A 23,772-nucleotide genomic window follows, 5' to 3' on the forward strand; every position below is an offset into this window, starting at 1 on the left:
TAAAGGTAATTAATTATATCAGCCGGATCAGGGATTTAGAAAAGGATCTGATTACTTTTGTGAAATGTATGGTAAGGCAAATTAACTGAAATGGTAAGATATTTTTAGGTTATTGTCTGTATTCTGAGAGCTTTGTAAAATAATAAAAAGCCATGAAACTAGGCAGTGGGGAACTAAATAGGAGAAATGACAGAGTTGTGGTAGCAGGTGTCTGGGGAAGCTGAAGTGCCAGAATTGTGAAGAAGAAACTGAGACTTAATGCTCTGTCAAGGATATCATTTGAGAGTACCTAAAATGTGCCATGGCAGTGGGTGGAGGAGAATGGAAAACAGGAAAGCTGGTATAAGGACTGTAAAATACATAAAATCTCTCCTTTTTCCCTCAGAACTCATGACTATTAGGATCAGAAGGACCTTGTCAGATTCTGAAAAATCAGACATGGCTCATGGAAGAATAAAATATTTTTTAAAACAGATCAGGCAATACTGTTCTATTACAGACCAAGACAGCTTTGGCAGGGAGACTGAACTGCCTCCCTACTCTGGAGAATATCCTTTCATCCCTCTGTCCTCTAGAAGGTTGATAAAATAACCTGCAAGAGGTCGTCTGAGTAGTCCTAAACTGTAACATGCTGCAGGGAAGCTGCATATACTGCTGCTAGCTTGGCAAGAGATTAGCCACAGTCTGGCCTGAAAACACTTCACCTCTTCAAGAATTCAGAGCATATCTGAATTTTACTTCTAATAATTGTAAAAAAACATCAAGACTGTAAAGTCAAAGTGTGTTTACATTGTGTGGTGGAGCACAGTGCCAGAGATGGTGACAACTGAGCAGTCTCTGGAACAAGACACAGTGGCACTGCACTTTGAGACAAGGCATTTTAGATCATGTGCAGCATCCAGTAGTGCAGCTTTCCGGCTTCAAGCAGCTGAGCAGCTTCTCTGCTTGGTGCTAGCTCCTCAGTCCCTCTGCTGCACCCACTGCAGGTGGACAGATACTCTGAAGCATTGAAAATGAGAGACAGCTAGCATGGACGTTGCCTGTGACTCTTAACTTCATAAATATGTGCATTACAATACTGTCTGTATTTTTGTAGTTACAGATGATCTATCCAGAGAGGTTCTCTGATGCTCTGAATCATGTGTTGATGAGTGTTAATAGCATCTGTCCTGTAGCTATGCACAAGTACCATCATGCCAGTGTCCGTGGTGTTACTAAGGTAGTTCTACATTCCTCACATTGGTGTTGCTCTTGGAAATGGAGTTTATGAGGAAGGTGCTAGTAAAGGGGTATTTATTTGCATGCTGAATGCAATTTCTGCATTTGTTTCAGGCAAATCTTTGAAATAAATATTTTTGGCAATTTATTAATTCTATAGGTTGCCACCTGTAGCTGTGCAGGCTGTTGGGTTTCAGGTCTTGAATTCTGTTCCACAAAGGGCTGCTGTGGCATTCCTACCAACTTCACTTCATCTTTTGCCAGGCCAGCTGTGCTGAACAGCCTTTCCTGAAGCTGTTTCAAGTGACTGGTTGCTAAAGCACCAACTGTCTGGCTTGCAGCTGCAACGGGCCCTCCTGCCGCATCCCTTAACTTCTTGCAGCTCATCTTGTAACTTCTCCACCCTGCTTGTCTAGCTGACCTCATTTTTAAGCACTGCAGTTTTGATGGCTCAGTATATTATCTCAACCGTTTACCTGTTCTCTTCTCATTTCTGAATTCAAGAAAGTCTGAATGAAAGAGTTTAATACTTTCCTTCATTATCTTAGAAAAACTACCACCTGCCATCGCAGCACAAACATATGAACTAATGAATGAAGCTCTGCTTGCTTATACAAAAGCAAAAGATGTTATGATTTCACTTGTTTTCACAGAGGCTAGTCTAAAGCGAGAAGAATGAAATGTCTCTTCTGCAGAGAGCATAAATATGTGTTGATAAGACACTGTAAATTAAATATTGTATTTCTTTCAAAAACTGAAAGGACTCCAGTTTAGAGACTTAGAGCAAAATGAGCCAAGACATCTGCTCTGTTTTCTGCCCAGTGTGTACTTGAGCTGGGGCACATGTGGAATTCTGCTGAAATGAGATTATAAATTAATAGTCCTTCACACTTCATTGCTTGAATGAGCCAGAAGTTATTTTCTTCTGAGTTTTGAGTCCCAGGTGCAGCACTTTCTGACTACCAAATACAATTTTCTAAAAGCAAAGAAAGACCAGTGAATCGAAACTACAACAACCTTTTCTCTGTGGTCAGAGTACAGCCACGTAATAGAGAAAAGGAAAGCACATCAACTGACAGGGTGGAGGAAAAAGATCCTGTCCAGACATATGATGATGGTGAAGAACCGGTTTTTGATTTGGGCAACAGCTTCCTTTTCTGGTTCTGCTTCTGGCTTTGTGTACAAACATAAGCAGGTCATTTGGATCTGTGTCTTAAAAAGGTGACTTGTTGCGTTGATTTTTGATACCCAACTTGAGTTGCTCTGTGACTGATATTCTATTACTATTTAGGCTGGTCTAGAGTACTAATGAAGATAGATTTTTCTACTTTCACTAAAACTTAGTGAGATTAAGCTGACTGTTATAGACCTGGCTCTCCCTACAGCTGAACCAGCATATGCTTTTTTCTCAGAGGCTGATCCACTCATGGTCTTCAAAGAGAGTTAATATGCATCTAGTATTATTTAGCACTAGTCTGTCACACTGTTATCAGAAAGAGTCTGTGATTTATCTCACTTAACGTCCCTAAAAATGAGCATAGTGTTTCCAATATTAAAGAAACACTTTTATAATTATACTCTTAAGTCCCCACCAAATGGCATTCCATAGATAGCTGAGCATGATAGTGTACCATGAAAGGACATTGGGCAAGGTTGACTAATTCTAAAATTTTCTACTTTAGAAGTCCTGAACAGGGTCCAGAACAGAGAGTAATGGAAAGTCATGAGGCTGAAGAAGAGGAGGAGACTATGGAGACAGTACTAGGCTTGTACTGATTTATATATTATATATACAGACATAAACCAGGTAAAGACTGCAACCTCTGCACCTCTCTTTCTGTATTTTCCTAACTGTGACAGGAAGGATAGTATATGCCATAGAAGATACCCAGACAACTTGAAATTGGTTTCCATTGCAGGCATCAAGGGTGTTGGGAAGAAAAATTGGGATTTCCTCTGACATCTTCATATCCTATCAGTTCTTTGGTGACCTCCAGGTAATAACTGGTATTTCAACTGCTTGAGAATGGTATTGGTTTCAGTAAGAAAGGATGGTAAAAAGCACAAAATTCTTTTACTTCATTGGAGTTTCTGGAGGCAATTTTCATTAAAATAGAAAAAACCTCCAACTGTGACAATATATCTGTAACCCCAAGACATTCCTCATCATCGCAATAGTGATAATTCAGTCTAACAACAGTATGTGCATAAAGAAAGCCTTTTGTTGTATATTCTTTCTACTCAGCCCAGAGGCAGCAATATAGTCCACAGAACCACAAGAACCACAAGGGTTCAGCTTTGAGAAGAGAAAGTTCAGAGAGACCTTATCACTATGTTTCAGTATTTAAAAGGTGGCTACAAAGAAGATGGAGACTCCCTTTTTACAAGGAGTCACATGGAAAAGACAAGGGGTAATGGGTACCAGTTATTCCTGGGGAGATTCTGATTGGACACTAAAGGAAAATTTTTCACAATGAGAACAATCAGCCACTGAATGAATCTTCCCAGGGAAGTGGTGGATTACCCAATATTGGACACTTTTAAGATTCAGCTGGACAGGGTGCTGGGCCATCTTGTCTAGACTGTGCTTTTGCCAAGAAAGGTCAGACCAGATGATCCTTGAGGTCCCTTCCAACCTGGTATTCTATGATTCTATGAACTAAAACATTGCCAGGTTAGTTTCCACTTTAACAACAGCTGCAATACTGTAGCATGGTGACATCTGAACTGCCACTATTTGGAAAGTGGTAAGACCCCAGCAAATATCTGGATATCAGGACTTGATCAGAAAATACAAACTTGTATATTTTGTGTATGTTTGTATATTTTCAACTTTTGAGAGAACTGTATTGCTACTATTTGTAATATCGTTTTCAAAGATTGAATGCTGTTTTATTTATAATCTCTAGTGACTTCTAGTGATTCTTGTATACAGGTGTCTCTTTTCTCTCTATAAGCTCTGCCAAATGTAGTTTCTAGCTACACCTTTATTTTTGGTAACAAAGATAGGCTTGTAATCATGGTTATTTCCCACCAACTTGACTTAGTACCTTTATACAACTGCAGTTGAAGAAATTGTTTAGTGAGGAAGGCCACTGAAGTAGGGGCTTTTTAGACACTGTATTTGCTTAAAATATCCTTAATTTAAAATTTTGAGAGATGCTGCAGGACAGGTAAGGCTTGCCTAAGTGCTTACTACATCTCTGAGTTTGTCCTTATTGTGAACTCTAAGCAGATGGTGGGCTGACAGGAAGTGAGTTGCTCATGATCTAAAAGCCACAGTGCACAGGACTGAACATAAGATGATATATATATTGCTCTTCAGCTGAACATACTACTAGCTTGAATGGTTTCTATATTGGGTTTGGTTTTAATCCCACCTAGAACACCACTAATGTAATTCCACCTTGCATCTCCATGTCCAGTTTAGAAAGATTGTTTGAAAATGACTTCTGTGTGGTTGCAGTTGTAGGAGAATGTGAGGTACAGAAATAGTTTCTCCCTTGTACAATTTTCTTTATGCATTATTTTCAATATAAACCAATACATAAACTACAAATTCATTGATTATCTATGGAAAAGTAGCAAATGTTACTTGATTGGATTTCGTTAGTACCAAGAAAAATGCCCTGTAATAGATTCATAGTATTGGAATATGTCTGTCTGTATTCGCCTGACTAGGTACTTCTTCTGACATGGAGCTGAGATGGGGAAGGTGCAATGATTAAACTGTGGTCTCATGTTCAAATCCATGTGGTCTATGGTAGTGCCACAAGCCTTTTAATGCTGTGATATTGCCATTCTTTCATTGTTAAGCTTTGGCAGAACACTTCAAAAACTATTTCAGAATACCAGTTTTGCGTAAGTTTAGATCCAAGATAGCATGGTGAACAGTGTACTTACAAGAGCAGAAGTGAGCTTCCTAGAAAAACTTGAAACACAATATGCTCCTGAGCTGTGAGGGGATTTTTCCTCCTTCTCAAGTAACTGGTGTCATTGCAAAAGTTTCAATTGCTCATGGCAGGATGGAAGAGAAACTGCTGTAATGCAAGTGTCTGTTGCCCCCTTTCTGCTGCAGGAGTGTAATAGTCTCTGCTGCTGTAAAAGGAGGCAAGATGGTGTTGCTTTGCTGAGCGAATATTTCCTAGATCCTCCTGTGAACAGGAGAATGTCCAGAATTAATTCTAATCAGCAGGCAATGGGTGCCTCTGTAAATATTTGATGCCTGAGTAGGCTTTTGTCACAGCCTTTCTATGCTAAAAATGAGTAAATAATATATAAAAATGTGATTTAAAGTCAAATTCAGATACTTTTTTTTTTTACTTTTCTTGTCTTTGGAGTGTATATAACTACCAAGTAAGTGTTCTGTAGTATGTCTCTGTGATACTAGAGTGGTTAGGTACTGGAAACCTCTTTTGGTGTCTTTTAGGTATCATTTTTATTGGGAGGGCACTGTATGAAGAGGTATCTTCTGAATTTGCAGCCCTGGCCTTTTCCAGTTTTGGGGATAAGTGGAGATTTTTAAAGTGGCATTTAAGCTACATCAAAAACTAAGGAAAGCAAGGAACTAAATCTACATATTTAGACATAAAACATTCAACCTGAGTCAGCACTGGTATTTAAAGGATAGAGGGTAATTAAAAATCCATTACATTATATCCCAAGGAGAGGGGAAGACCTTTCCTGCTTACTAAGTATTGGGATAGAAGTCATCTACCACTTTTGCTTTCTCACCTTGGAGCTTTCACTGAAGTGGGTAAAGTCCAAATGCACATTGTCGTAAGGTTTCTCTACTGCTGCATTTTGCTTAAAGAGACAGCAAAAGCTCTTTGTCTTTATTATTTCTTAAGGAAACAATCTAATTCTCATAGAAATCTCACTGATTTTATTAGGATTTGTCTTTGGTTAGGCAGAGCAATCCACTGAAATAAAAATACAGGAGTAAAAAACCAAAATATTTCAAAGTGAAACTGAAAGTATCGTTATTAAATAAATTTAATAATAATGCCTATGTAATCCCCCCATCCAAACAGGATTAGAAAACTCTCTACATGTGAAATTTGAATGTCATTGTAGTCTGTTAGAAGTCTACTGATTTATTTCTTGACTTCTCTTTTATTTTGTTCTTAATGTTTAAGAATAAAGTCTTAATGTTTATGCCTTCAGTTTTCCTGTCTTTTTAATGAGAGGTTAAAATGTAACAGAAGAAGATGCATTATGCATGCAAGTGTTGGAGACAATGATTCTCGCTAGAAGAATGGACAATGAGTTAAAATGCACTGAAGTATCTGACTAAATTGTTGAGAAAAGATGGGTGTAAACCTCTGTCATGAGTAGACTAGAATTAATTTTGTCAGCAGAGGCCTGTTTGCTCTTTGAACCATCATCCTCCTTTGTTGCCTGCAAGCCTGGGGTGGCCCCTGACATCACAGAGTTCTGTCTGGCAGCTGCAGCAATGGCAGTATTGGCCACTGTTTGGCCAGTAATCTCCACAGTATTCAAATGCCCCCAATGCATGTAACTCCCGTGGCCCTGTGGCATCACACCTGGAGAATGAGACCTTGGGAAGCAAGGTATGGCTTTCATCTGCAGTGTAGTTGTACAGTTTTCCTTATTATTTTAAGAAAAGACTTCACAATTCCTGATGCTTTTCCATTATAGCACCCCTGTGAGATAGGGAAATACTATTATTTCCATGCAGCAGGTGGGAAAGGAAGCAGAAAATGCTAAAATAATTTAGCTGAGTTTACTTAGACAAAGCAAGGTCTCAAACCCACACTTATGACATCTAAGTTTAGTAATTGTTGGACACCATCACTCTAAAAGATTTTGCCCTAGGAACTCTCTCCTGACCCAGCTACAAAGGGGCTAAGATGGGATCCAGGCCTTTGCAGCTGGTATATAGAGATCTTGTCCATGGATTTGAATGTTGATAGCTGTGAAAAATCTGAAAAATTAATTTTCCACATTAGGTTGTTTACCTTCCTTAATGAAGAAATAAAAGAAAAAATGCGAATGGAGGGGGAGGACAAAAAAGGAGTTAATGTGTAATGTTTCTAGTTCTTGCAGTTTGAATTATGCAAGTGCAGATGTTTCAAGTTGAACATTCAGCATTACAAACGTACTTTCCTGATATGTAACATCTCTTACAATTGAGAATTTATTCATATGTCTCAGAAAAAGACATCTCCTTTGGCTGGAAGGCAAGGATGAAAAATTTCAGTCTGGAGTTATTAATTTTATGAACAAATGAAAAAATACGTTAGAAACTAATCTAGAAATGAATCTTAATTACAGAACACTTGATTTATGAATAGCAAATTTTTCTTCATATACTATAAATTCCTGGTAAAATAAACTAGTAACATTTTTCAGTGATGAAAATTGATGGATGTTTATTTCCAGAAAAGGAGATCAAATGCTGCCCACACCCTAACTAAACAAAACTTGTAATTATGTGTTCCTTAACACAGCTCACTTATTATCCAGGATCTTCCATAACTGTGTGTTGCTATATACAAATGGTAAACTCAAGACCTGACAGCTCATACCTGATTTGCGGGTGAAGATTTCTCATTTACCTAGCAACCCGACACAGCCAGAACAGGCTTCTGAATTTGCACATGTGATAGAGAGCACTGATTTTGTGATGAAAGATTCCAGTCCTGATTTTGGTAAACAGTCCCCAGAGCTCATGAGTTGAGAGCAAAATTTTATTCTGAATTTGATGTGGGATGAATTTCTAATCATGCTGTGAAGAGGGCCTTTTAATTTCATGGTCCCTGGGAAAGTGAAACTTGAGTAAGCTGAAAGCATTGTGAAATAACTTCTGCATAAATGTCTGATACTATAAGTCTTGGACTATCTACACTGAGGTGATTGAGCTGTAATTACATTTCTTTCTCAAGATGTGCTTCCAAATTATGGATGTTTATAATTGAGTTATAGCTTATATGCTAGTTTTGCTGAATACAGTTATAAACATCAATCTTATTTGCACTGCTTATTAGAATGTTAAGATAGCAAAACAGCATTTGGAAAGTTCCAGTATTCTGAAATATCTGTGGTATGAGGTTGATTTTGATATCTGTCCTCTCTTAAAGAGTGCTCCTGAATGTGCTGTGATATTCTGTATAGTGTTCTTCCTGGCATAAATATTAACACTGAATAAATGAGCCCATGACTGTAGTCAGTGGGATGTTTGAGACTTCTCTGATGGGAAGTATCTGGAAAGTACTCTTGTACTGCCATTCTTGAGTGTGAACTTGTTCAGTGTTTTGGATGACCCCAGGCTTTCAGGGTGAGAGTGCTATCAACCGAGTCTGCTGTGTGGAGTGAAAAATACAACAATGCTTCTGCAGGAGGAAGGGCTCAAAGCAAAGCTCAAGATTTCAACATGATGTCAGAACTGTTGAAAACATATAAACCTGTGAGATCAGTTTGTTGCACAACCCTGACAGCCAGCTCCAGAAAGCATTGGACTAGTGCCTCAGTGCTCTGCTGTCCCGTGTTTGAAAGCAGCACCCCTTCTCTGTTATTGTTTTGGGAAGTGGGGAAGGAATCTTTCATTATCGCATTTCATGGATAGGATAGGACACTAGTAGAGGTTGCACCTTGATAATTTCACTACTATATTCAGTAGCTGCTCAGAAGCAATCTAGGTAGACCTGTGGCTTTAAGTGTTGATGAGAACTAGTTTACATCAGGCTATCATTAGGCTGTCAAAGCCAGTGCTAATTGAAATAACAGAATATAAGAAGAATCTTCATGAAAAGTGTAGTGCAAAAAAAGTTTACTTCAGAGTATCAAGCCAGAATTACTATGATAAACTCTTCCCAGAGAAAACATTTTGTCTTTTTTGCCCCTGTTACCTTTTTCCCCTTAGAGAGCAGGTATAGTATTGACTAGAGGGAAAGAGCCTTCCTTTGTATTAGTGGAGGCATTTGGTGCAAAAGTCAGTGAAGTATACCCATGTGTGGCCACAGATTGTTCCTGGTATATCTGTGATGAGATTTCCTAGCAGAAGGTAGAAAAAGTGTGTTCACAGAGCATTTTTAGCCTTCTAGACTCAAAATCTTTCTTACGGAAAAGAACACCAAGTGTTGCACTAGTGAGAAGTAGAATGGGAAAGGCAAAGAGCTTTTGATGGTGGCACATCAGGGGACCTAGCTTCTGTCTAATGAAGCTCCATGAAGAAACTTTCATAACAAGCACAGACCTGAAGTACTGGCCACTGCCAGGAGAAACACAAGATTTTGGTCTCACCTTGTCTGGCAATTACTATTTTTCTGTTTATCTATCCTTAGTGTTTTGGCCCACTGGGGATTACCTGCTGCATGAACAAGCTTGAACAGGCCTGTTCATCTGGTTTAGGTAGATCAATGTAGATAGACCTTTCCCAGTTAAAACATGCAAACTGTTCAAGTGCTAGAAACTCAGGCAATTTTTGCAATAGCAAGATGTAAGAGCAACAGATTTTAGAGTGAAAGTGGGTGCTAGGGATGTGACATCCACACTGTGTATTTCAGGAGTTTTACTACTTTGCACTCGATCTACTCCAGTCTTTTTTTATATACTTGACAACAGAATTCATATTACAAAACACCTTTGTTATTTCTATATACAGTTTGAGAATCCAGAGCTTGAATACCCACATCAGTAGAAGTGCAACTCTCGGTTTCAGTTCAGTAGATTTCTATTTGCCCCAATACTGTAGTAGAGTGGATTTGTGTACATCACAGAAACAGAGGTCACACCCTTGGTTAACTTTATATTCATGCTCTCTACATTTTCTCTCAATATAATGTCCTGTTAGACTTAGTTACTTTGCAAGAAAGTCCTTTGATATTTCCCTTACTCATCTAGTTAATTATTAAAACAAACCCACAAGAATATTAACCTATGCTCTCATCAAATTTTTATCAATAGGAATAGGATTTTAATGGGTAAAAATGCCTCCAAGTTCCTCCAGTTTCTTACCATTAGAGCAGGATTCAAGAAACAATTCTGGTTTTGTAAACAGATACAGTGTTTTCCCAGCTAGGAAAAAAAAAAAGCTACATGGAATAATAACAACCATTAAGTGAAGTAGAGCAACTCACTCCATACTAAACCGAGCTCTTGGTTTCCTTGGCTCATAGAGAAAACTCCCTAATATGATTTCTGTGCAGTAATACATGAGAAATAATATACTTGAACATTAAGGATATCCTTCTAAATGAACTTGATTTGTCACAAATTACATGAAGGCATTTCCTAACTGTTTTATCTGTATTTGCTTATTCAGTATTCTGTTTAAATTACTTTCAACATAGCACTGTTAATCTGATTACTTAAATTGATCCCTAAGCAGCAGATGAACCAATTCTGAAAATTTGGTATCATGCACTATACAGGTAAAGAGCTTTTGCATTCTGAAAGAAGTTGAACTTGTAATTTTCCTAATATTAGGGTTGTCCCTGTCTGTTCTGAAGAGGAATATCACCCAGCAGCTGGTGCAGAAGAGACTTTTTTGTCAGCTGGTCTGAACCACAGTTCTTGTAAACCTTCCAGGATCCTAATCCTGAGGAAGTTTTACCTCCATCAATTAATGCCCTTCACATGAGCAGGAGGTTTCAATTCTCATTTTTAGTTATTTATTACCAGGAAACTGTTAGAGTACAACAGAGTACTAGTCATTTAATGGGGAAGCAGAAAATAGTGAGAAACTTACGTCTGGTGCATTATTTTGAATTGGCTCAGCTCATAATCTGATACATTCTGAAAAGAGAGAAAACAGGTATTGTGTTTTAAATAAAGAACAACTTAATCAAGAACAATCCATTAAGTGAACTAAGCAAAGACCTAAAAAATAGTTTTTAGTTTTGTAGCTACATAGTTGTCTCATCTTGGTTAATGCTTAACTTTTTATTACTGGCCTGTTGCAACATTTCTGGAAAGCTGGTAGCACAGATTGTTAAACTGGAATTTAACTGGGCATGTGGCAGATTAAAGTATGCTGGTTAATGAATCATTCAAAAAGTGATAAGCAAGACGTTTTATATGGTCTCTTTCCAGCTCCACCACTGAATTTCTTTGTGGTTTTTTTTTACTGAAATCAGCAGATTAGTGTAACAACAGCTGAGCGGAAGATTACTTTAACAATGGTTGGGAGATTATAAAGACCAAGTTTGGTCTGTTCTTGTGTTAGACTTCTGCATGACTCCTTGACCCATGAAAAACAGGATGAAAAATAAATTGAATTTTTAGTGTGCCACCTTGGCACATACAGTGCTTATTCTAGTGCTGCACAAGCTAATTCAGGTACTGGAAACAGTTTAGCCAAATCATTTAAATAGTTTGCATAGCTCCATATACCTTTCACCTCAACGTGCCAAAGAGTTCATGCACTGTACTAAAGCAGCAAAAGTATTTCTGATGTTCAAGCTAGTGAGCAGCCAAACTTCCTAAGTCAGAGTTTTAAGCTAGTCTAAATTAAACCAGTTTTTATCCATGGATTTTCCTTTAGCGCAAAATTTCTGGTAATATCTCTGTATCGTACCCAGACTAAGCATGTGATTGCATGGTTTTGGTCCAGAAACTTGCTGATGCTAAAATGCCCTTTTTCTCAGCATAGATTTCAACAGGGGATAGGTCAGGCTGAAAACATGTTCATTTGATAGATGCAATTTGAACCCTGCTCCTATTTTTGTGTCAGAAAGAGAAAATTCATTTGCTGGTTTCCTGAGACTTCCTAGGCACACCTGTAACAGATATGAAATCTCCAAAACGGATACTTTCCAGTGACATCAGTGATACTGAGTTCATTGTAATATGATTAATGTTTGCCCAGCTCTATCTGTTTTTCTGAATAACCCTCCAGTCATCAGTCCCACTCCAAACTGGTTTGCCTTTTCTCTCACCATCTCGTCAGCATGATAGATGTGTCTGTATCAGGCATACAAAATGAGACACTAATAAGAAGCGTATGAGACAAGGAGATCAAGTGGAGAATGTGTAAAATCTCAGAAAAAACCTATTTCATCAGTTTATATTTAAAATCAAGTGAGTCTCTGCATTTCTTTAAGTTCTTTGATGTATTTGTTGTGAAAATATGCCATTTCAGACACTAGAGAACTCCCTACATTTAATACTTAGCCTGTAATTACACTGTAACAAAAACCAGCTGCATATCTACATGTAGTGTGTATGGTAATTAGCAGATGATCTAGAAGATCTAGAAATCACCAAATTCCTGAGAAAATTTAAAACTATATTGAGCTGTCTGATTGACATACAGGCCCATCTGGGCTCCTTCAGACTTCATCAGCTGTAACGATGACTCACCAAATTGCCTCTGCAGATCAATGACCAGCAATATTAGGGCTATTTCCTCCCCTGTTATTCCACCTTCTAAATAAGAGGAGGAAGCAGCTATGCTTTTTGTTGTAAGGATTTGATTTGTTTGTTCCCTTTTTTTTTCAAAATAGAATATGTAAACTTTTTCTTGAGTGTATCAAGATTGCTGAGGTATAATTGCTTGGTGATTGCAGCCAACTAGCTTGTGTAATTCTCACTGGCCTTCCAAGCTGGTGTTTGCTGGAATGTGTTGGTTAAGCAGCCATTTCCACACAGTCAAATGGTTATGGTTAGATAAAGCACTTTTTAAAATAACAGTTGAACTTGGTATGGGAGGAAGTTATGGATCTAAGCACTTCCTATACTGGTGATTGTTTTGTATAGGGGGTTTTAACTTGATTCCTTTTTTTTCCGAGACAGTCTTCAATAAGGGGATTAAGCTATGAGCCTCCCTGAAGTTTGAGGAGATTGGTATCTATGGGTCGAGCTGAAAGCTATCTTTTCTTATTTTGTATATTTGGGGTTTTTTTCAGTAAATTGCACCACTGATTGCAACTAAGAGCTCCTGCTGCATTTTAGCAACAACATTTTGGTCTTAGGAAAGAGTACAAAAATATCTTGCGAACTCAACGTTTTTGAAATTATGTGGTAGTGTCTGTAAGAAGATGACTAATTCTTCTAGGTTTTAATCAACCATTGCTCCTGTTGTTGCTTATCATTGTTAGTGATTCATATTGGGATGAATGGAATATATTGCAAATGCATACATGTGATAAAGAAGAAGTTTAAGTAGCTTCTTTCCTGGAGGGATATGAGTTGCCAAGTGTATAGTGAGGAACTAAAGGGACAGATTGGTATGTTTGGGTTTTTTGTACTTACAGTTTCATGTTAGAGTATAATTTAGAAAGCATATAAAAATCATGTTCTCTTCAAACCTACTATTGATTTCCTCTTTTCTACTGGCTGATTCATGCACCTGACATCAAGTTTCTCAGTAACTCGCTTACTTAGCTCAGTAGCTAAGCATAACCAAAACTCTTAGCTTGCAGATCCAGCTTTGTTCTGCAGATAGTGTCATGGAAGGGAAGAAACCCTGCAGTGGTGCAAATGTTTGAGGTGTATCTCTCGTTCCTTTACTTGCAGAAGCATGTCTTGGATCTGAGCCCGCCCTGCTGTAGCTGCTTGCCAACATGGCTGCTGACAAAGGGGAAGCCTTACGTCAAAAGCAAAGAGAAGCTAAATTTCTCTACAGTCTGGAGCTGCAGACCTGTAAGTAGGTTTTATACATTCTTGTCTGGAAACATTTAGACCAACACATGCACATGGACTGTGCAGTACACGCACACTGAACTGGGACATCTGAGGTGCTTTGGTTCTGTGCATGTGCTTTGCAAGTGGCCAGCATGTGTGGATGTGGCTTATGTGCCTTGACTGGGTGGGACTTATGACATTTTGCAGACCTGAGGACATATAGGAGATGACTGGTCAGTGGATAAGGGGTAGTTAGCATGCAAATGGAGGCCTGGTTTGAGGAAACTGAGTAAGTGTGGTACGAAGGTAAAGGGAATGGGGCTCTTACACGGGATAAAATGTTGTAACACAGTGTGTAGTATATATGGCACCTTCACCTGCTCCAGGTTTAGCACTTCTCTAAGGAAGGCTTCTAAGTCATAAATATGGCTGTTGGAAGTCATGGGACCTGATGTGTTCTGGCTTCCACATTTGCTTTGGAGTGTTTTTGCCATGCTTTTACAGTTCCTAGCTGAGGTTGTGCTAAGTGATAGTTTTAATAGAGTTATTGCCTCAAATGTTTTCAGATGTTTTTGAAGAGGGTTGTTGATATAGCTGATTGTATGACACAGTCTTTTCAACTATATTTTGAAGTTCATAGAACCACATCTTTTTCCTTTTCCTTACTTTTCAGCCCTTTCTTGTAGATAAGCACCTGTTTAAGATGTTTATGGCTGCAGGTGCAAGTAATATCTTGAACAATTCAGGACAGCTGTGAAGGATCAGTAGGAGTTTGAAAAGGTCAAATTTTGATGTGAATGAGGATGAGGGGCTTCCTTTGACTTCATGATAAACAAACATACTATTGCTAGATAAGCTGTAAATATCTGGGCAGTAAAGCTGCATGTAAGGTCACAGTCTAGTCATTACAATAATGTTGAGTTAGATTCTGTAACATTGCCAATTCTGAGCATGCACCACTTTGGAGAAGTTTGCTGTGAAATGAGTTTGTTGCTTTTTGTGTGTGTGTTTATATTTGAATATAATTTTGTATAATGAATTTGACTTCCTGCTAATTTTCTTCAGTTGTTTTGGGGGGGAGTAAAGACCCAGATTTACTTGATGTAAAGAAATTTCATGTTGTTATGGCAATGTAAATACATAACATATTATAGAAACTCTAAATTCAGTATGACCTACTTTATTTGAAGATCTCTTTATATTTATGGAATCTGGTATTGATAAAAAAGACCTGCAAGAAGTCAGGATTTGGAGAAATCTACAGCTACATTTTTCACTTCTGAAAGACAGAAATTTGGCGTGTCAATAAAAATGTCAATACATTTAGGCAGTCAATGTGAGTTAAACTGAAAAATCATAGAATTGAAATAAGCCATGTTAATGATATCCACTATTAACTGGCATAGTAAACTATCTGTAATTAGTCAAAGAAGATATGGCATTTCTTAGTAAAAGTGTCCTTATGGAAGATAAAATCTTTATGGAATAAATAAGATCTCAGTGTTGGTCTCAAGAAATACAGCCTGAGCTACAGACTTTTGCCAGTGATATCTGGCAAAAACTGTCAGAGTGTTTCAGTCTGAGTAAATCATGGAATAAATGCATAGTGGAAAATTTTTAGGTCTTTTTTTTTTTTTTTAGAGTGCCCCACAGGGGGGTGAAAAAGTGGAAGAGAAGAAGGTAAATAAGATGTGGCATCCATAAAATTAAAGAACAGTCCAGAAAGAATGGCATAATAAAGAAATATGCTTCTATTGTGAATGGAGAATTATTCTATTTAAAGTATTTATCCATTTTAAAGTGTATAAAACTGACATCTAGTGGTAGCAAGAGCACTTTGTGTGCAAAGTGACTTTGTAGTGAGACCAGTTTACATAGCAAATCAACAGGTTCTAACTATATTACATAGTAAAATTGCACTTCCCTGTACTTTAGTCTATCTCAAATCCTGTTTCGTTGTGCCTTTTCAAATTAAGTCTTGCTCCTTTAAGTAATATCTCACTTATATAATGGATGGTGGTGGTGTCTGTTCATCTTTATGAATGCATGGACTCCTGCTAGAGAAGTGTCATCCTGATGAACAGTTTTATTAGAGAGGAAAAGGTTGGAAGGAACATTAAGATTAAAATATTCCCATCCAAAAAGCTGAGGGTAAGGGTTAAAGAATCTCATCAGGGTCACTGAGGAAATTGTTTGGCAGCTACCAGTTTTAGTTGTGTTATGAATAAACAGGAGAAGTCAGACTTCACAGCTGTGATGCATGTCTCAGGTGTGGCATTACTCACAAGTGTGAGCTTCTCTGGGAGGGGAAGCAGGACTTTATGGCTAAAATTGAGATATTGCATGAATTCAGGCAAGATGTGTGGGGTCTGAATCAATAAAGCATTATAGGCATGTGCTTAAATCATTCCTGCTGAAGGCAAGAGGATATGTTCATTTACTGGGGTCTGTGCTTAACTGTTTGCTGAGTCATGGCTGATATCCTCAATTCTCATTCATAATTTTATTCAAATAGCATTTAAAAATATTTTTCTCTTTTTCCACATTTTGTCTAGCTTATTCTGATTTTAGTGTCTTTGAAGAAAAAACCCTTGCTAAAACTCTGTGTGATACCTACCCCAATGAGGCTTTAATTTAGCTTTGCCTCCAGTGCTATTACATACATAATGGATAAATTGCTAATAAAGAGGGGAAGAAAAGAACAAAGTTACACAAAAATGAAATATTAATTATTTTTAAAATTATTTTAAAATATGGCTTAGGAGTGCCATATGTATAGTCAATGCAATTTAAAATGAACATAGAAAAATTTAAGAGCACCATTCAAATATGTCTTCCAGATAATGAAAGAGATCAGCAACAGAAGGCTGGGTGAAGACAGACAAATCTGAAGGAAGAAAAAAAGGAAATGTGCTTCAGTGAAAGTGTAATTAGAAGGGGGCAAAAATAAGAAAAAAAATATTATAATAGTTTATTTTTTTAGGGTTGGCAGTTTGTGACAAGAATTGTCAAACTCTATTCATCAATTTTTGGTTGTAAATATTTATTTTAGTCTTCTCAGTTCATAATAGCTGTTGCAAATATCTTGGAGCTAAAAAATGTTAGTAGCATAATTCTAGTCAAACATAGCTTCATGCAGTTTCAAGGCTGAGGTGAATCATGCTATGCTGCCTCTATCATTCCATCTCTGTTACTTTCAAATCACAGTGAATCATATTTGTTGAAGACAGATGTTGATATTCTGCAATGAAACTAAAGTCACAGTTATAGAAGTGGTATAAGAAACAGCTGCTGTCATTTCAGATAGGTGAGCCTACTGCTTTAATGTGAAAGGAAAGATGAGCAGCAATCCTTTTCATTGCAAAGCTGCTCTGTAAGGACAAGATTAGTTGTTAACAGTTGTGCCAGCCAGAGCTGGGTGATGCAGTCTTATCTGTCCTGAAGCTGGTAATCCAGTTCAGGTGTTTAACAGTGCTAATATACTTTTGACCTTTCAGGTCTGAGTGTGGGAGCAGTTGCCACGACACAAGGCCAATTGCTATGTGCAGAGTCACTCTGGCTTTGTCTGTGCTCACTGGGGCTTCTCCTTACTGGTCGGACATTGATGCTTTTCCAAAGTAGTGAAAGCATAAGGATAAGTCATGCTAGTAGTGCCAGAATTGTTGATATACATGATATCTCTAAGATTTCACAGCAGCCGTCTCTGCATTTGGCTTATGTAAGATCTCACATAGTACAAATGAAGTTGTGTTGGTAGTAGCATTTGTAGCGAGGGAATACGTTCAGGAAATGCTTGGTGTAAATAGAACTGTTGGGGATGGGTTTCTTGGTCCATTGTGGATTTGTCAGCCATCAGGAAGTGCTGCTGGTATTTTGTCCTCAGGCATGGTTTTAGTTAAACAAAACTCTGATCTAATGTTTTGTTACTAAGAGCTGTGTTCAACATGTTATGGGAGTTTGAGATCTAGATGTCTATCACGCTGTAAGGAACAGTATTTTACATGTTTTTAGGACAGTTGGGATTACTTTAGCACCATTGATGGAGATCTGTTTGTAGTATTGCTGATCTATCATTTCAAGTGAAAATTGTTTTTTTTTTTATTAATGATTTGATTAGGTTTAATATGCATTGAGCTACTGTATGGTTTTGACAGAACTCCTAGGCCGAGTTGTCTGTACTACACACCTTGCTACCTTTATTTAACTGTTGAGATGTTAGAAACTTGTTTTTTCTTCAAAAGATACTTTCCTGACATATTAGCTCAGTGAATCCCTGTGGCTTACATTATTTTGAGGAAACTTCCTTTTGCAATAGCACCTAAAGTGCACGTGTTTAAGGTTAACCAGTTTTGCTTTGGAAGAGCCCCAATGAAAGATTAAACTAGTTGATCCTTTGTTCTCATATATGTTGAGTGGTTTCACCTATGATTTATCTGTTTATGACCTAGGGATTCCAGCCTGTTCTCTACCCCAGGAGCTGTTTGCTCACACTTTGCTATCTAAGACTTTTTTGAACCTGTCTTACTGAATCTCACATGCTGAATGAATGCTTCCCTCCTTGAAAGCTGGCTGCAGAAATAGCCTTGGTCTAAGTCAGTAAAGCTTGATCTGCCACATAAATCTGTCTTTTAGTGCTTGCAATGGTAAAGTTCATGTTATTTTTCCTAGAACATGGGTGTCCCTGTTAGTCTTAGGCTGACCTGATAGAGAGATGAGAGGTTTCCAAGGTTCTTTAAAAAATTATACTGTCTTCCTCACTGACAGTGTAATGCTCTGTGGGCTGAGCTCTATATTTGCATGTCCTTATTGAAAGGACACTTACTGGAACACAGAAAATAAAACCACTTCCCATATCTTTATGGTAATGCACTGCTGTACGCTTAAGCAAATTAAAATGGGTTTTTGTGTTTGAAAAAGGAAGCAAGTCACCACATACAGAAATAACAGCTATGACCACTAGAAATTTAGTCTCAGCAAAAACCAGCAGGGCCTCCTGCTGATGTGGGCTGCAAGATTATAAGTCTGATTTTTTTTTTTTTTTTTTTTTAGAGAAAAGAGAATTCAGAAAAGCCAGCTGAAAGTCTTCTAGCAGAACCATTTGTCTCTAAAAATGCTTCATCAATTAAAACAGATTTTATGCAGGATGCAGGACTCCTTTCATTTCATCAATGATTAAGAATGTATAAAAAATTTTGGCAAAGCTGAATCAATTTATTTTGATGTTTTTAATATAAGGTAAAAGGCCCAAATGAGGCATGTCAGTGATACTGCTTTAGTGATTCCAAAGCATTTTATTTTTACTTTTATGGGAGACTTGTGACTATTTATTTTGATTCAGAACAAAGGGAAATGCTGAAGTGTCAGAAGTTCCATTTTGGCCACATGGCCTGGAAAATGTTTCTAGTCTGTAGTCAAGATACCAGGGACCTGACATCTCTAAGAAACAGGACATGCTGCAGAAATGTCCTCAGCATGGGGTTCTGCTGGAATTGACCCTTCCCCAGGACCAAGGTGGGAGTGCACTAGGCTGTTGACTAGTTTTGGACATGCTTTAATAGTGACATCTAACAGGATTTACACTGTCAGCTGCTTTTAATAATCTTGCCCTTTGACAGGGCTGAACCATGTCTGAGGCCATCTGCTCCTTTCAGCTACCCAAGCGCCCTTCCACATACTGCATGCAGGTGACTCAAGCGGTGCCCCTCTGCATCTAGCTTATTAAAACAACACTGCTGTGAAAACAAGACTGTCCTTTGGCTGTGTGATTAGTGAAATTTCTTTCTAGTTTATCTTTTCCTACCTAAACAGTCTGGTTTTGCTACCTGGTATATCCTTAAGTGAGCAGACCTCTTCACCATGGCCTGTGTACCAGGCTCTTGGTGAGGTGGGAGTACAGGGGCTCTTCCAGGATCCTTCCTACCTCTGACAGAGCCTCTTGCCCCTAGACAACCTGAGCAAGTTTTAATTACCTCATATTCTCTCTCAGAGTGTGTGTTGGTAAAACACAGCTAGCATGGAGCCCTTCTGGTGCTCTCTCCCTGATGCCAGCAAGGTGCCACCAGGCCAGACTGGGGGAAGCTGTACGAAGCAACTTTGGCTTGTGGCTGCCAAAGGGCCAGTCCTGCTCCCTCCTTTCTCCCTTGACTCCTGTCATGGTGGAATGACTTCCATCCCTGTGCTGGCTCTGGTGCTTCTCTGACCCTTTTCTGAGTTGAACTAGCTGCAAATGAAATGAGGGAATTCCCTTGAACCAAAGGAAGCTTCTGGCTAGAAAGGCAGGGGAAGAAAATTTTTGGTGAGGAGGCCTGCCCCTGTCCCTGGCAGCAGCCTCTTCAGTTGTCTGGGTTTTGTGAAATCTTTCACTGAAGCTGTGTTTTTTGCAGCTGCTTTAAACCTCCTGGAGAGGTGTATACTCTGGGCACTCCTCTACCTCCTCCATGCTGTCACCAGCAGTTGTGTGGCGAGCTGGATTAGGGAGGTGGTCTGGCTGAAAAATAACCATACAAAATAAGTTTCCATCTGGATAAAACTTTGATGTGCTGCCTTTGTGACCAAGTGAGACCTAGTGCTAGCAAAAGTGTATGTGGGGAATGGGAACACATGGCAAAGGTGGAAGGGGGAGCATTGCCCCTTTACCCAGGTATGAAGCTGTCCCTTGAGTTAATCTAATTTGCTTACTGAGGAAACTGAGGGAGGCAGGACGTTGTAGTGGTGGCATTCTGAGTATTTGAATATTGACTTAGTAGGAAGAGCACTGTCTTGGAACGACAGCAGAGGCTGTCTCAGTGGAAGATGCTCTGTGCGCTTAGAGAGAAAAAAAAGTTCTATTTTCTGGGTATTAAGAGTTTCCATCCTGCTCTCATGAGGGAGGCTGAAAATAACAACAGGAAATAGCACAGCAGGAATCAATTCTCAGGTCACTGATAGGTGAGACTGGCAAGGACCCTTGTTACTTGGGGAAAGTTAAGTCATAATCCTACTTAATTGCTGCTATACAGGACAAATAATTGAATAGAGACATTCCACAGGTGTCTCAGGCTGTTGGGAACAATGGGATCAATCTTGGAAAATCCCAGAAAGTGGGGGACCTCAGGCCTTCAGCTCTCCCCTGCTGGCCAAGGGCCTGGGAACTGTGCAGAAGTGCTCCCTGCTGATGCTGCCTGCAGAAGCAGCTGCCTTCCACTTTCCTGCATCTGGACAAAACCAATAATTATAACAAGAAGTGCTGGGAAATAGCTGAGCATGAAAGGGTGGTGCAGAAGGGGTATGAGAATTGTCTCACCACTCAGAGCAAATACTATGACAGAAGCAGTCAGCAAACTTTAAACTCCAACAGCAGTCTTAAAAGCAAAACCTATATGTGAGAGTGTTCTTGAAAGATTAAGAAAGATAATATGCATAATTGTAAGCACACTAAATTTCGTCAAGGTAGCTAGAAGTAGCTAATCTTAATGATAAGAATAAATGCCCTTGCTGAATCAGAAACCAGATGTGACTTTGTACATGTCTGGCAGCTCCAAATGCTGTGATGGCTGGCCACCTTCTGTTTGGAAATCACATAATGAGCTCCTTGCACATTTACATTGAAGTAACCATTTTATATGCCCACCCCAAAATCTGCTGAGCTACTTAACTTTGAAAGTACCCCTTGGATAGTGAGATAGATTTGCTGTACCTTCTTTAATGCTGGTTTATATTCTTGAGGTAGGGCTTTAGTTCCGTTTAGTTCCATGTTTAGCTTCATTTTAATAATCACAATGGTTATAGCTAGCTGGTATAGATACTATTTAATTCATACAGTCACGAATATGTTGTGTATGTATATCTGTAGGCGTCTTGAAAATGAGCAGTTGAGTTGCTTGAATCATGTTACCTCAGCTACAGTAAGCAACATGACTAATAGTGGATAATCATTGAGTCAATCAGCAAGATCACGACTGCTGCATTTCAGTGGCTGAAATAACTTTGTGAAGACAGGCTTTAAGGTGCTGGCAGGTCATTGCAAGTAGAAGGAACATCATATACAGTTGTGGTAATTTAAGCAGCAGTATTATCATGATTCAGTACAATGAAGATCTCTTACTGTAACATCTATCTGCTAGATCTAAGTTGTAAGAACTCAGCCTTCGTGACTGTTTTGTGTTGAAGAGACCATCTGCCAATACTGCATGCAGCATGTGGCACTGGCTCAAACAGAAGGTATTTCTGCCACTGGAGAAAGGCATGTGTAGTTGTTTGTCAGTAGATGTCTTCATTGAAAGCATGAACCTCATCTGTGTTGGGTCATAGCTTGGTGAGTGTGGATGAGGACTTCTAAGATGGGGTGGAAGACACGTATAGCATGGAGTGGTGACCTCTCTCCTGCTCCGTGACGCTGTGTAGAGTGCTGCTTAGTGGTTTATGGCCAGGGCAGCTCCAAATCATGACAGCTACTTCTCAAAGGGGCAAAGCCAAAGACTAGTACAGTATTAATCAATGCTTACTAGTGATACAAAGAGCTTTAGAAATTTTCTTGGTAAGTACTTGGCTGCGTAGAGGTTAAGGATATTTGATTTAAGCATCTGCTTTATTTTTCCCAGTTTGGAAATTTGAAAGACAGCTTGTAAATATAACGCTCCCTCCCCCACACCCCAACATCCCCTGCTTTTCTGGGATGCCATTAGATTTGTTAGTGTGCTTAAATGGTTTAATTAAAATCTTTTCTGGTCCAGTGCAATAAAAAATGTCTTCTGTCAGTGCAACATGTCTGATGCTAATGATGCTTCTGGATAATAGACTGTTGTGGAGATGGCCACAAAGCTAAAGGGTAACTTGAGAGGTCTGATTTACTTTACCTATCATGAGACAAACAAGTAATGCCAGATAGAAAGAAGCAAAGGAAAAGGTGCTTTTAAAGTTTCTTATCTCCTTTGTTCTTATATGAAAATTTAACAATATAATAAGTGATGTATATCTATCTAGTACATCTTAAACTAGTAGTTGCATTTCAGTAGGAAAAAGATCTAGTTTTGGATATAGGGCTTGTTATATTGGGTTAAGCAAAGTTGCTGGTGTTTGTGTGCGTATATATTTCTCTGCAGAATACTGGTACATAAACGACACAGTATTTGTGGTTTTTCTGCTGTATTGCTGCTTGGTCTTTATACACAAACACTTATTTGGATTTCATGCTGAATCTGAGTACTTATTTAAGGTCCTGGGGCACCCAGTATGTACCTCGTTCCTTCCCTAAGCACTAGGAATCTTCAGAAATGTGAATATCAGTCTTTTCTCTTTGACACTTGACATTAATATCTACATGTGAAGTTCTCAAAGCTTTTAAATATTCAGACTGTATAATCCTGCTCTTAGTATGTCCTGCACCGAACAGTATCTAATGCTGTAAAATCAGGAACGGATATGAAACAGACTTCCTTTTGGCTCTTTCTTGAAGTGACCTGAGTTATTTGTGAACAGGCAATTAAAAAGTGGGTTATAAAAATACCAAATGTCATTGAAGTTACTGCTCCACTATATATAAGCATACATGAATCTCTTTAGAAAAAACTTGTTTCTACCAATTTTTAAGTTTAAATTACAGTAGTTAGCAAGTGTGGTTCTTGCAGTGAAAGAAATAGTAGGATATATGTTTAAAATGTCTAAAAAGAAATATCTTTGTTTCAAGGCTTTACAAGTCAACGGCCCAACACGTTGTTGATAACCGAGATTAAACGCTTACAAGAAATCCCAAATTTCCACTGAGATACAGACACTGTTTCCTTTCCTGGCAGTTCATGAAACATTAACATTTGAATTTCTGTCTAGTACCATCTGACCATTTTGGAACAGTATATCTTTAAATCCATTGGCAAGCTTGTGCAGAGTTTAGCGTGGGAGGAGAAAGGAAAAGCAGCATGTTTTCTTTGGGAAAAGTTGAGCTTTGAAAGCTACTGAAAGTTTTGCAATGTTAAAAAGACAAACCAGCTG

The 23,772-nt window shown here is 38.5% G+C and overlaps 1 protein-coding gene and 1 long non-coding RNA gene across 3 annotated transcripts in view; one reads left to right on the forward strand and one right to left on the reverse strand.

Moving 5' to 3' along the window:
- BLNK (B cell linker) overlaps window positions 1-23,772 on the reverse strand; it is a 103,809-nt gene that overhangs the window by 61,186 nt on the left and 18,851 nt on the right. For both annotated transcript variants that reach the window (XM_074830997.1, XM_074830998.1), the window contains exon 2: window positions 10,931-10,977. In XM_074830997.1, coding sequence (XP_074687098.1) covers window positions 10,931-10,941 — 11 coding nt within the window. In that variant the 5' untranslated portion in view covers window positions 10,942-10,977. The remainder of the gene's footprint in view (window positions 1-10,930; window positions 10,978-23,772) is intronic.
- LOC141925990 (uncharacterized) lies at window positions 13,646-15,567 on the forward strand. Its single transcript, XR_012624010.1, has 2 exons — window positions 13,646-13,824; window positions 15,448-15,567. It is a non-coding gene; the product is annotated as an uncharacterized LOC141925990 (long non-coding RNA).

This window comes from Strix aluco, chromosome 7, assembly GCF_031877795.1.
Source record: "Strix aluco isolate bStrAlu1 chromosome 7, bStrAlu1.hap1, whole genome shotgun sequence".
Lineage (NCBI taxonomy): Eukaryota > Metazoa > Chordata > Aves > Strigiformes > Strigidae > Strix > Strix aluco.